Raw genomic sequence first — 15,223 nt, 5'->3', positions numbered from 1 at the left:
CTTGTACAGCAATTATGATTGATTAAAGTTCCTATAGTTTTTAAAATATGATACCATTTGAAGAGTGTCAATTAAGTCTACAAGATGGTTGATCATTACTTTTGTTGGCCCTCCACTGTGAAGCATGAATTTGCATACATGTTTTAAATGTTAAAGCATTGATAGTGATTCATTTTGAGACCTGATGTAGAGTGTAGGATTATGAGAAACCATTTTTTCAATTAACAGTTGGAGATTTGTTAGTTTTTTAGTTTTTGTATTATAGTCAAAGAATTACTTCATACCAGAGTTAAGAATATTAATTATAGGAGTAAACATAGTTCCATGAACCCTGCTCCTTCATTCAATAAGAATGGAATGCAATATTTAAATATATATTTTAATTCCATCTTGGAGTTAAAGTTTTACTTCAATTTTAATTCTGAACCATAATGATTATTTTAAAACCATATGTAATCAATAGTAAAAATGTAAACAATTCAACAGTACTGTTCCTGTAAAATTAATCAAAATATTACAAATATTTTTAGATAACCAATACAATAGAATTGGCTACAATAGAAATTCAGGAAATAAATTCAGTAGAGATGACCAAACCCATGTTAATTCAAATAAAAAGTTACAATACAAGAATTATTTAGTTAAACACGAAACCTAACCAAATGTTTCTGACCATGTGCCACCAGTAGCACATACCTAAGACAAATGATGATAAACACTTGCCAACCGCAAAACTTTATAATTTTCTTTATTACCAGTAGAAAGTTTTGGTTAGAAAGCTTGCAGCTACATTTAACCAAGTTCTATTTGTGTTTTCCTTCACACCAGTTTGTGAAATAGCTTTATTATGCTGTATTTCTGGGCTTTCATCTTCAGGAAGATAATCAGGCAAATTCAGATTTTGTACTATTTTTGCATTACCAGTGCTAAAGGGAATGATATCCTGTAAAACAAGATATATAGTATAAATATTTATATGATCATTGAACTTAGTTAATTAATTTTTGGTCTTAGTAATCTATTATTTATGTATCATAGACAAATGATTGGTGATGCAATTTTCATTGTGCACCATGTTGACTTGGCCATCTTGCGTGGTCTTCTATATTCAGTTAATTTTAGATAACTAAATTTTAGGAGGTTAGCAACATAAAACTTAAGTGTAGAAGTTCATATTTGGCATTGATGACTTTTCTTTTGTGGTAAATAGCTTCTCCACAAGCTGATGCAGCGTTTTTTAATATGGTATACAAATATATAAAAGGGTAGCATACAACAACGTTATATCTAACATATACTCATTTTACCTCTTTTCCATACTTGTTTTTCACAACTTGATAAGCTTGTAGTATTTTTGTTGCTGCAATTGCTGAAGCAAGAGACTGATACGAAATAAAAACATTAGAAACAATTCAGTTTAGTTGTGAAAAATAACTTGTTTCATATGAAACCAATTTGTTGAAATGTAACAAAAATAAGCTATTCACAAGGCCATTTAATCAAAAACAATATTTTCATGGCAAACAGGATGCCATTATCACAAGTCCATGTCAGTTCAAGGTTATTAATGATTATAAGTATCTCAGAATTGTTACTGCACAGAAAGCGGCCGTTTGACCCATCATGAATGCACTGGCTTCCTTAATAAGCGTTATGACTCAGTGCTATTCCCTTTTGTCCCACTCGCCCCCCCCATAACCCTGAATATAGTTTCAATTTAAATAATTATCTAATGCCCTCTTAAATGCTTCAACTGAACCTACCTCTACTACAGTTCCAGCACTGCCACTTGCTATATGTTTTCCACATCACATTTGCTTCTTTTGCAAATTAGCTTGTTTCTTTCCTCTTTCGTTCTTGATCTCGCTATGAGATGGAACAGTTTCTCCCTATCTATTTTATCCAGCACCTCTAGATTTTGAAAACTTATATCAAATCCCCTCTAAGCTGTCTCCTCTCCAAGAAAAACAGTACCAAAGTCTCCAATCTATCTTTATAACTAAGTTTCTCATCCTTGGAACCATTCTCATAAACCTCCTCTGCAATCTCTCCTGTGTTCACATTTTTCCTAAAGTGTGACACCTACAAATCTACACTTGCTGAAATCTAATTAGTGTCTTACACAAGTTCAGCATAACTTCCTTGTGGTTGTGCTTTATTTTTCAATGAATAAAGGAATTGTTAGTTATTAGTAAAGAGGTCAGTTTAGCTCGGTTGCCTGTGTGGTTGGTTTATGATGCGGAGTGACACCAACAGCATAGGTCAATTCCTGCACCAGTTGAGGTTACCATGATGGACTGTCCTTCTGAACCTCTCTCCATGCCCAAGGTATGGTGACTCTGAGGTTAAACCACTACCAGTCATCCATTTCTCTCTCTAATGGTAGAGCAATCGCAAGGTCTGGCAAGTCATTGTGATTTCCTCTTTATTAATAAAGCAAAGGATATTGTACCCTTTATTAATTTCTCACTCTGCCTGTTCTGCCATCTTCAGTGACTTACGCACATAGATACTCAGGTCTCTCAGCTCCCATATACCCTTTAGGGTAATGTCCTTTATACCGTACCTCCATGTTCTTTCTATCGAAATCTATCACCTCACCTCTGCACTGAACTTCATCTGTCACTTAGTCACCTATTCCAACAATTTGTCAATATCCCTTTGTTGTTTAACACTCTCCTCCTCACAGTTTACAATACTTCCAAGTTTTGCATCTCTCGCAAACTTGAAAACTGTCCTCTGCACACCAAGATCTAGATCATTAATATAGATCAGGGAAAGCAAGAGTCCCAGTACTGACCCAAGGAACTCCATTACAAACCTTCTGGACTAAAAAATGTCCATTAATATTATTCATGGTTTTACATTCCTCAGCCAATTTGTATCCATGTTGCTATTGTCCCATTTATTCCATAAACTATAACCTTCCTCACAAATCTGATGAGTGGTACTGTGTCAAACCCTTTTTGGAAATCCATGTATACCTACATCAACCGTATTACCTCCATCAACACTCTTACCTCTTGAAAAATATCAACAAGTTTATTAAACAATTTCTCCTAAAGAAAGCCATTCTGGCTCTTCCCAATTAACTCATATTTTTCCACATGACTATTAGTTGTATCTTAAATAATCATTTTAAGAATAAAATCAAGAACTGGAGATGCTGGAAATCTGAATCTATAACAAAAATTTCTGGAGAAACTCAGCATCTGGAAAGAAAGATGAGTTTATGTTTTGGGTCTAGTAACTCTTCATCAAAACTGTGGTGTAACCACTTTTAAATGTATTATTTTTAAAAAAAATGGTTTCCTGCCTCGTGGATGCATAACAATGATGTTATCCTCTTGGAACAGATATGCAGTGTATTTCTTAAATGGGAAGAGATTATAAACTGTAGATGTACAAAGGAATCTGGGTGTCCTATCAATAAGTCACTGAAGACTAACATGAAGGTGCAGCAGGCAATTCAGAGGGGTAATGGTATGCAAGTCTTTATTCAAAAGGATTTGAATAGAGGAGTAGCAAAGTCTTGCTTCAATTAAATTGATTAGATTGACTTGGAGTCCTGTGTGTAGTTGGGGTCCCCTCGCATTAGAATGTGAATTGCCATCGAGGAAGTTTCAACAGACCTGTTCCCAGGCTAGTGGATCATCCAACTGAAGAGAGATTGGGGAAATTGGTCATGTATTCAAATGAGTTTTTAAGGAGAAATGATCTCATTGAAACCTACAAAATATTTAAAGGGATCGACAAGAGTAGATACAGGTAAGATGTTTCCCACGGTTGGCGAATCTAATCAGAGACACAATTTCAAAGTAAGGGGGAAGCCATGAGTCAGGATTTTTTTTTATACAAAGCTTTATGAATCTTTATGAATCTTTGGAATTCTCTACCCCAGAGGGCTTGGAAGTAGAGACTGGTATTTAGAAATCTGAGAATAATGTAGAGGAATATACGTTCATGTGGGAAAACGACATGAAGTGGATGATCATTGATGATTGTATTCACAGAAATGGTGGATGCACTGGTAGTAATCTTCCAAGAATCCTTACATTCTGGAAAGGTCCCAGAGGATTGAATAACTGCTAATGTAACACATTTATTTAGAAAAGAAAAAGACAAAAGAAAGGTAATTGTAGGCCAGTTAGCTTAATATTTGTTATTGGGAAAATGTGAGTCTATTATAAAGAACAAAAGAGAAGTACAGCACAGGAACAGGCCCTTCGGCCCTCCAAGCCTGTGCCGATCATCATGCCCTGACTAATCTAAAAAACAAGCCTTCTGCCCTTACTTGGTCTGTTCCCCTCTTTTCCCTCCCTATTCATGTAACCATCCAAATGCTTCTTAAATGTTGCCAACGTGCCTGCTTCTTCCACTTCCTCTGGCAGTGCATTCCAGGCTCCTATGACTCTCTGCGTGAAAAACCACCCTCGCACATTTCCCTTAAACTTTCTCCCTCTCACCTTGAACGTGTGCCCCCTCATAATTAAAACTTCAACCCTGGGAAAAAGCCTCTGACTATCCACCCTATCTATGCCTCTCATAATTTTGTAGATCTCTGTCAGGTTTCCTCTCAACTGACATCTTTCTAGTGAAAATAATTCTAGTCTTTTTAACCTTTCCTCATAATCAATGTTCTTGACACCAGGCAACATCCTGGTGAACTTTCTCTGCACTCTCTCCAAAGCTTTCATGTCCTTCTGGTAATGTGGCAATCAAAACTGCACACAATACTCAAAATGCGGCCTAACAAGGGTTTTATATAGCTGCAACATGTTTTGCCAGCTCTTGTACTCCACGGCCCAGCCAATGAAGGCAAGCAGGTCATATGCCTTCTTAATCACCTTGGCCACCGGTGTTAAGGAACTGTGGACCTGCATACCCAGATTCGTCTGAATGGTAATGTTTTAAGAGTTCTGCCATTAACAGTATAATTCACACCTAAATTTGATCCTCCAAAATGCATCACCTCGCATTTGTCATGATTAAACTCCATCTGCCGTTTCTGTGCCCAAGTTGCCAATTTATCTATATTCTGTTGTATCCTTTCACAATGCACTATCAATAACGCCACCAATCTTCGTGTCATCTGCTAATCAAATCACCCACATTTTCCTCCTGATCATTTATATACACTACAAACAACAGAGGACCTAAGACTGATCCCTGTGGAACATCACTAGTTACTGGTCTCCATTCTGAAAAACACCCTTCCACCGCTACCCTCTGATCTTCTAAAACCAAGCCAGTTTTGTATCCATCTAGCCAGCCCACCCTGAATCCCATGTGATTTTAGAATTTGTTCCAATCTGCCATTTTATCAAATATCTTACTAAAATCCATATAAACTAGGATGTTTATAAACAGCATTTAGAAATGCATAATACGATCAAGCAGTCAGCACGACTTCATGAAGGGGGATATCATGCCTGACAAATTTACTCATTATTTGAGGAGGTAACAAGCAGTATTGATAAATGAGATGCAGTGAATTTTCAGAAGTGTTTGATAAGGTACCACACATTAGGCTATTTAAGGTAAGAGCTCATGATGTTGGAGATTGTGCATTAGCATGGACAGAAGATTGGTTAACTAATAGAAGACAGAGTTGGGATAAAGGGGGCATTTTCAATGTGAAGCCTGCGATAGGTGTGTCATAGGGATCAGTGCTGGGGCCACAATTATTTACAATATATAAATGACTTGGATAAAGAACATGAACATACTATAACCAAGTTTACAGATGATACAAAAATGGATGGGAAGGCAAACGATGAGGATGACTGCAGAGGGATATGGACAGGTTAGGGTGAGTGGGCCAAAATCTGGTAGGTGGAATATAATGTGGGGAAATGTGAGGTTATGAACTTTGGCAGGAATAGAAAGCTAAATATTATTTAAATGGAGAAAGGTTTCAGAAAGCTACAGAACAGACGGATTTCAGAGACCTCATCTATGAATCAGAGAAAGCTAGCATTCACTTCACTGGTTAATAGGTAAGGCAAATTGGCCTTTGTTTCAATGCAGAGAAGGTTCACCAGGCTGATACCAGAATGGAAGGACTATGTTATGCAGAGATTTGAGTAGACTGGGTTTGTACTGTTGGAAAATAGAAGAATGGGAGGCAACTTTATTTAAACATTCAAGATTCTTAGGAGACTTGACAGGGTAGATGCAGAAAGGTTGTATCCTCTTATGGGAGAGCCTAGGACCAGAGGGCATATCTAGAATAAGGGGTCTCACATAAAACAGAGATGAGGAGGAATTTCTTTTCTCAGAGGATTGTGAATCTGTAGAATTCTTCACTGCAGAGGCTGTTGAGGCTGGATCATTAAGTATAAAATTCAAGGCTGAGACAAATTTTTAATCAATAAGGGAATCAAGAGTTGTGGGGAAAAGGCAGGAAAGTGGAGTTGAGGATTATCAGATCAACCACAATCTTGTTGAATGGTGGAGCAGACTCAGGCTGAATGGCCTACTTCTGCTCCTGTGTCTTTTGGTCTTATGCAGTTGTAAGTCTTTTTCTTCTTAAAACAATTTGGACAATGAAATAAAAAGGGAAATTTTAAAAATATCCATATAAAAATACATTCCTTAAATGTGGTATTGTACAATTATAGTGAAGTAAAACACATTACAATTATACAGGAAATAAAGATCCTCATTATTCAGAAGTCTGGCATTCACTGTGGGTAAAGTGGGATGGGTAGGGAACATGACAAAATTTGACTTTGGCACATGCACAAAATGCACAGCAGCAGATCAGCTATCCATTGTAATCCTTTCCTTTTTTTATTTTCATGAACTTTAATTATAAATTACACAGTACATTGGAACTGTCTGATCAGCTGACAGAAATATGCTACCAAACTCCCTCTGATTGATAAGTGCAACATGACAAATTTTGCAAAACACAAAATTATCATGGAATATATGGTAAAGACTGATAGTCCATCATGTAATGACATAAAATGAACATCAAAGAAAAGGGTACTAGGCACAACTATCCCAGTTTATACATGCTTCACTTCATCCATTCTTCCTCATCTAAATTATTAGTGTTAATCCTCTATTCTTTTTCTCATGTGTTTGTCTATCTTTTAATTGCACTCACACCTAATTTGTTCTTCTCACCACTGCCCGTGTAAAGCAATTTATTTTGAAGTCATTATTTGATTTTAATTGGCTATTTCATCAAACCTTTTACAATTTTCCTCTTCAGCGAGATTTCATTATCTTTCCTAAAGCTGAAGGTAAGCTGACTGATGTGCAGTTCTCTGAGCATTTTAAATCTCAATTTAAGAAGGGAAATAGACATTAGCCAACCATAGTCCTCTGCCGTTACAACATTTTCAATTTAATTATTAAATATGTGTAATATCACTGCAATTACCTCTTTTCTAGATTATTTTAAAATGCATGATTGCAATCTATCTGGATTAGGGATATTATTTGAGTTTAATAAATTTAATATTTCTCACTAATTTAATAAATTATTATTCCTAATCTGCTCTGATTTCATGTCCACTGATCTATCTATCTGGTAAATCTGGCAACTGTAACTAATTGATTATTTGATATTTATATCATTTTGCTATAGCTGCTGAGACTTTATCTTGTTCACCCATCAGTGGCTAATGGCTCTATTCCTATCCTTACTTCCTTCTTTGATGGTAAAACAAGTTAATATTTTTCTTTAGGTTCCATGATAATTTAACTTTGTTATTCCTCTTTACCTTACTAATTGTTTATGACTTCTCTCCTACATCAGTACATACACCAGGTACCAATGCAATTTTCCACTCAGTACAGACACAATGGAATGAATGGCCTCTCTCTGTGCCATGCCTTTTCTATGATGCTTGAACTTCTATGAACTTGAGCAATCTATCAAATTGAATTACTGCTTTAATTTCTTGTACACTACATACCAAGAACATCTTCAGGTCCAAATACTCAAGGTATAGTCACATAAATAAAGAAGCCTTCCACATTACATTCATAATAGAACATTTACAGCTGCAAAGGAACCCATTCAGCCCATCTTCTTCATGCTAAGAAAGTGCTATATGGCATAATCCCACTGTCTAACTCTGTAGGTTGCAGTCACTTCCACTGCATATCAAATTGGGTTGTAAATGTGCCAAGGGTTTCAGTCTCTACCACCCTTTCCGGCAGTGATTGCAGAACTTCACCAAGTTCTGGGCATGAACTTAAGTTGTTTCTGATCAGAGAAGTATATGTGTTTACTGCTTCTTTGTGTGTGCACAGACCATCAATACAGATATTAGAATTAGTAATAAACAAATCAGGGGTTAAAACCTAATATCACATAAAAGTTTTAAAATTCTCACCTCAAATTTAACATCAGAATAGGTTCTGATAACACAACGCTGAAGAGCCATTTGAAATGTAAAGCTGATGACACCATTAACTTTTAACAAAGCTTCTTCACAGATATTTCGGCTATCCTGCATAAATATTAGAAAAAAGGTTTACAATCTGCATAATGTTTTCATTTCCCTGCCACAAAATACAATTGGACATAAAACACAATAAAATATTGTTGAGAGGTACCACTTGTAGGAATCTCAGCCTCTGCATTTAATAATTAACTTATTCCAATTTTCACTTTTACTCAATCACCAGCGTATCTTAGTTAATGCCAATAAACAATGTACTGTAATTATCAACAAAATGAAATACATTTTTATAAATTTAAGATCTAAAGTTTGGAAAGAAATTGAGGCCAGGAATACTGACCCTCTGTTACTGGTAGCTCATATTAAGACACATTTGGGTTAACCGTTTTCAACAATTCTATACATTGCAAGTTACCACTCATAGGGAAAATGCTCCTCGAGTATTAGCTTTTACTAACTTACAAAGTTTTAGCACAGAAACAGACGCTTCAGTCCAACTTGTCTGTGCCGACCAGGTTTCCTAAACTGAACTAATCACATTCGCCTGTGTTTGGCCTATATTGCTCGAAACCTTTCCTATTCATGTACCTGTCTTTTAAATGTTGTAACTGTACTTGCCTCTACCACTTCCTCTGGCAGTTTGTTCCATATATGTACCACCCCTCCCACCTTAAACCTATGCCCTCTAGTTTTTGGATTCCCCTATCCTGGGGAAAAGACCTTGGCTATTCACCTTATCTATGTCATGATTTTATAAACCTATTTAAGGTCACCCTCAAACTCCTACACTGCAAGGAAATAAGTCCCAGCCTATCTAGCCTCTCCGTATAACTCAAAGCCTTCAGTCTCAGTAACATCCTTGTAAATCTTTTCGGCAGCCTTTCCAGTTTAATAAAATCCTTCATATATCAGGGCAACCAGAATTGTAGTCCAAAAGTGGCCACACCAATGCCTTGTACAGCCACAACACAATGTCAAGACAGTACATGTAGCCAGTACGCTGAAAACGGTTACTCTTGCAAACCCTATTCACTTCATTTTGATATTGGGAGAGGGAACAATTTTAAGAATTGTTGGTAACTGTTTTCATGCAATTATAGATTTATATAATGAAATGAACCATTTATGTACATTTGTTTTCACAATGAGTGATTTTCTGGCCACTAATTTCGATAATCAGAAAATCATGCATGCACAAATTTATGGTCTACACTGCTGGCTGGCAAAGGCTCTTTGCTTGGACCAGATAGTTGGAAAATTACCCACAACATTTAGTTATTTTAAAAAAATCTGATAAACCATTATCAAAAAAATCTAAAGCAAAGCATTGTATTTATCTATAATTTCTACGACCTCAAGTTGTCCCAAAGAACTTTACAGGTAATACAATCCTTTTAAATGTAGTAACTGCCATAATATGAAAACTGTCTGCAAGGTCCCAAAATAACTAGGTCATCAAAAATTAAAACTGACCACTTACCTTTTGAGTAGTACTATGGAATCTTCAAGTTCACCTGAAAAGGAAAATGGGGTACCTCAAATAGTACAGATTCATGGTTCTACACAGGTGCCAGTCTAGATTCTTTTCCAAGTCTTTTTCATGGATTTATAATCTTCTGACTTAATAGCAAGAGTGCTACTACTGAGATGTGGATGTAATTGTCTTCCAAAGCACTAGAATAGTCCTTCATATAATTCTCTGAACAATCTACAACTCCTGAGTATTTCTTTAGAAATTGTATTTGCACAAAGAAAAAAGATTTTTACACACCATTTAATATTGTCTTCTAGTTTATTGGAATACATCTCTTGAAGTCCTAATTATTAACTGCAAAGATTTTGAAAGGTTAAAACCCATTAGACCATATTTCATGTAATAAGCCTAAAAACTGAGAGAGAAAATATAACTATTCTGATAGGATTTGCATATTTTTCCCAAACCAATCATTTAAACCCCTGTGTTGTTGAAAGCAGAGATAATTCAGTAAATTCTCACCATGTTATGTAGTCCATCTATCTGTAGTGTGATTGTTTTTGCTTTCTTGTTTGTGCTGTTAATGAAAAACTGTGCTGGCACATTTCTTGTACTGCTAGAATTATCAGCTTTGGCTTTGACAGTTTGTACAGGCTTCTTCAACAGCTCATAAATTTCTGTTGCTAAAACGCTGATGCCTTCTGATGTGTGGTCCCTGTCACAAAAATGGGCAATTATACAAGTTAAGCATCAAAATTTCACAATTTTTTAAGTAAATAAAGAATAACTTGAACTAAACTTCAGAGAACAAAAATTATGATGAATGCAACACAGGTTAAAAAAACAATGACGCCAACAACACTTCCATGGAGCTTGACCATCATATGCTAAATTTTCTTTCAGAAGGGAAAATTAAAACCACAGATCACTAAGGAGGAAGAACGGAGGAAAGAAAATCTGACTTCTCAATCTCCTCTCAGCTAATTTTAGAATTGCAATGGCAGGCATCTGTTAATTTTTTCAGTTATGGATGATGTGTGAAATAAGCGAAAAGCAAGTAGGTCAAAAGAGAAAAAAAATCTCAAATACAAATGTACAGCAGGTTGCAAAGATCACTCAGTAAACTCAGCCATTCATTTACAACATCAAGGCCAGAGAATTACACTCTGAATATTAATCCTGGTCAATTTTCAGTGATTTTCCATAATCTAACATAGTGGTATTGGCTCGGCTAGTAACACAGAAACTTGGATAATGTTCTTGGGACCTGGGTTTGAATCCCATCACAGCAGGTGGTGAGTTTGAATTCAATAAACGTCTTCAAAAAGTTGAATGATGACCATCAAACATTGTGGATTGTCATAAACGGTTCACTAATGTCTGTTAGGGAAGGGAGCTGCCATCCTTATCTGGTCTGATCTACATGTAACCCCAAAATCACAGCAATGTGGTTGATTCTTGATTAGTCTCTGAAATAGCCTTGCAACTCATAGAGTCATACAGCATGGAAACAGACCCTTTGTTTCAACCAGTCCACGTTGAACATAATCCCAAACTAAAGTAGTCCCACCTGCCTGCTCCTGGCCCATATCCCTCCAAACCTTTCCAAATACCTATCTATCCAAATATCTTTTAAACATTGTAAATGTACCCACATCCACCACTTCCTCAGGATGTTCATCCCACACGCGAACCACCTTCTGTGTAAAAAAAGTTTGCCTCTCATGTCTTTTTTAAAATCTCTCTCCTCTCACCTTAAAAATGTGCCCCCGTGTCTTGAAATCCCCCATCTGAGAGAAAAGACAACTATCATTAACTCTATCTATACTTCTCATAATTTTATAAACTTCTTTCATGTCGCCTCTCAACCTCCTACGCTCCAGTGAAAAATGTCCCAGCCTATCCAGCTTTTCTTTATCACTCAAATATTCCATTCCTGGCAACATTCTGGTAAATCTCTTCTGAACCCTCTCCAGCTTAATAATATCCTTCCTATAACTGGGCAACCAGATCTGGACACAGTATTCCAGAAGAGACCTCACCAATGTTCTTTACAACCTCAACATGACTTCCCAACTCATATACCCAAAGGACTGAGCAAGGAAGGCAAGCGTGCCAAACACCTTTTTAACCATCCTGTCTATATGTGACGCAATCTTCAAAGAATTATGTACTTTCACCCCTAGGTCCCTCTGTTCTACAACACTACCCAAGGCCCTACCATTAATTGTATAAACCCTCTCTTGCTTGTTGTACCAAAATGTAATACCTTGCATTTATCCAGATTGAACTCCATCTGCCATTTTTCAGCCTGTTGAACCATTTGATCAAGATCCCTTTGTAATCTTAGAAAACCTTCTTCACTGTCTACTATGTGACCAATTTTGGTGTTGTCCCCAAACTTATTAACCATGCCTTCTATATTCTCATCTAAATCATTTATATAAATGACAAACAAAAGAGGATCAGAACTGATCCCTGCAGAACACCGCTGGTTGCAACCCTCCACTATTACTCTCTGTCTCTTGCCATTAAGCCAATTATGTATCCAATTGGCAAGCTCACCCTGAATCCCATGTGATCTAACTTTACTAATTAGTCTATCATGCAGAACCTTGTCAAAGGCTTTACTAAAATCCAAATAAACATCTACTGCTCTGCCATCATCAACCTTTTTGGTAACTTCCTCAAAAAACTCAAATCAAGTTTGAGAGATAGTAGGAACTGCAGATGCTGGAGAATCTGAGATGATAAGGTGTAGAGCTGGATGAACACAACAGGCCAAGCAGCATCAGAGGAGCAGGAAAGCTGACGTTTCGGGCCTAGACCCTTCTTCAGAAAAGGCTGGATAGGCTGGGACTTTTTCCACTGGAGTGCAGGAGGTTGAGAGGTGACCTGAAAGAAGTTTATAAAATAATGACAGGCATAGGTAAGAGTTGATGGTAGTTGTCTTTTCCCTGAGATGGGGAATTTCAAGACTAGGGGGCACATTTTTAAGGTGAGAGGAGAGAGATTTAAAAAAGACATGAGAGGCAATTTTTTTTTTACACAGAGGGTGGTTCACATTTAGAAAGAACTTCATCAGGAAGTGGTGGAAGCACTTTACAATGTTTAAAAGTCTTTTGGATGAATTTATGTATAGGAAAGATTTGGAAGGGTATGTACCAGGAACAGGCAGGTGGGACTATAGTTTGGCATGGACTGATTAGACTGTTTCTGTGCTGTATGACACTGATCACCAAGATAGATGATGGTAGCATGTGCAAGGGAACATCGCCACCTGTGAGTACCCATCTAAGACACACAGCATCTTGACTTCAAACTATATCATAGTTCCTTCACTGTCATTGCGTTGAAATCTTGGGAATCCCTTTCTAACAGTATGCAATTACATTATATGGATTATAACAGTTCAAGGTGGCAGCTAACCATCACCTTCTTGAAGGAAATTAAAGATGAGCAATAAAAGCTGACCCAGATAGCGATGCTTACATCCTGTCAAAGGATTAAACAACTGATATCAGGACATATCAGGAACTTGCAGTAAAGCATGTCTGAATTGGCACCGTATCCAACAAATAAAGAATACAGGTGGAAAGAGACTGCATGACTCGACTGCAGAAAAACAATAAATGCAGAAAACAGTGCAGCATTCTGGCTCAAAAACATCCCATTTTCACAGTAACTCAGCTCTCTACACAAAGACCTTTCTGCAGGATCTTCCTGCTGAGTCACTTGAATGCACACAACATTTGAATCCAACCTCATCTGCTCAAATTGTTTGAAGACCTGCAAACCACTGGAAACAGAAAAAAGGCATAAGTGTTCAGATACACATGAGCTGCAGTCAAAGGTTTCCCAGACGGTATCTGTGAGCTATGTGTTTATAAAAATGGGTGCTGGAGTAACACACTATGCTGCAACAATCAAAGAGATGCTGAATGCTAATTGCATTACTGATCAATTCGTATTTCATGTTTGTAGTTAAATGCAACAATATGTTCAATCTGAACCAGAATTTGAAAGAGGAAAGTTCCCTATTCAGAACTTTGGTCTAGTTTTGTGCAGATACACTTGAACTGAGTTAACTGCACCAATAATTGTGAACACAAGAACTCCAGACATTAAGGATGTATTCAAAACTGACTTCAGTTACAAGTGGGGGTAAAAATTGTTTCAGAGATAGTAGGAACTGCAGATGCTGGAGAATCTGAGATAACAAGGTGTAGAGCTGGATGAACACAGCAAGCCAAGCAGCATCAGAGGAGCAGAAAGGCTGACGTTTCGGGCCTAGACCCTTCTTCAGAAATGGGGGAGGGGAAGGGGGTTCTGAAATAAATAGAGAGAGGGGGAGGCGGATAGAAGATGGATAAAGGAGAAGATAGGTGGAAAGGAGACAGACAGGTCAAAGAGGCGGGGATGGAGCCAGTAAAGGTGAGTGTAGGTGGGGAGTTAGGGAGGAGATAGGTCAGTCCAGGGAGGACAGACAGGTCAAGGGGGCGGGATGAGGGTAAGTAGTAGGAGATGGGGGTGGGGCTTAAGGTGGGAGGACAGGTCAAGGGGGCGGGATCAGGTTAGTACGTAGGAGATGGGGGTTGGTGGACTTCACAAGCTTCAAAATCTCCCCTCCCCCTACCGCATCACAAAACCAGCCCAGCGCGTCCCCGCCTCCCTAACCTGTCCTTCCTCCCACCTTTCCCCTCCTCCTACCTCAAGCCCCACCCCCATCTCCTACCTACTAACCTCATCCTGCCCCCTTGACCTGTCCGTCCTCCCTGGACTGACCTATCTCCTCCCTAACTCCCCATCTACACTCACCTTTACTGGCTCCATCACCGCCTCTTCGACCTGTCTGTTTCTTCTCCACCTATCTTCTCCTCTATCCATCTTCTATCCGCCTCCCCCTCTCTCCCTATTTATTTCAAAACCCCCTTCCCCTCCCCCATTTCTGAAGAAGGGTCTAGGCCCGAAACGTCAGCCTTCCTGCTCCTCTGATGCTGCTTGGCCTGCTGTGTTCATCCAGCTCTACACCTTGTTATCTCAGTTACAAGTGGAGTAGCTGTAATTAGACTAGCTGAAAGTGTTCTCCTCAATCTAATTGTCTCTCAGACAGACAGCTAACTACACAAACTGAAAATGCTTGATTTTTAGACACTAAATATCATTATAATAAACACATAAAAAAGATTCTGTGAGTATCCAATTCCATGTTGCACAGCACAGCAAACAATTTATTGAGGCTGTGTTTGAGCAGTTTGCTAAGTGAGGTTCCATCTTCTCCAAAAATCCAAAACCTTCAGTTGAGAAAGAAGGGTGCAATATG

At 37.8% G+C, this 15,223-nt stretch overlaps 1 protein-coding gene across 1 annotated transcript in view; it reads right to left on the bottom strand.

Annotated features, from left to right (window-relative positions):
- Positions 1-365: 365 nt before the first annotated feature.
- LOC109936390 (armadillo repeat-containing protein 1-like) overlaps positions 366-15,223 on the bottom strand; it is a 28,439-nt gene continuing 13,581 nt past the window's right edge. The window contains exons 4-7 of the mRNA XM_020534995.2: positions 10,423-10,615; positions 8,358-8,474; positions 1,308-1,382; positions 366-943 (exon numbers count right to left, since the gene is read on the bottom strand). Of these exons, the coding sequence (XP_020390584.1) occupies positions 752-943; positions 1,308-1,382; positions 8,358-8,474; positions 10,423-10,615 (577 nt within the window). The 3' untranslated portion in view covers positions 366-751. The remainder of the gene's footprint in view (positions 944-1,307; positions 1,383-8,357; positions 8,475-10,422; positions 10,616-15,223) is intronic.

This window comes from Rhincodon typus, chromosome 5 (genome assembly GCF_021869965.1).
Source record: "Rhincodon typus isolate 14 chromosome 5, sRhiTyp1.1, whole genome shotgun sequence".
Taxonomy (NCBI): domain Eukaryota; kingdom Metazoa; phylum Chordata; class Chondrichthyes; order Orectolobiformes; family Rhincodontidae; genus Rhincodon; species Rhincodon typus.
Note: the sequence above shows the minus strand (reverse complement) of the source record. Positions and strands in the feature narration are given on the sequence as shown.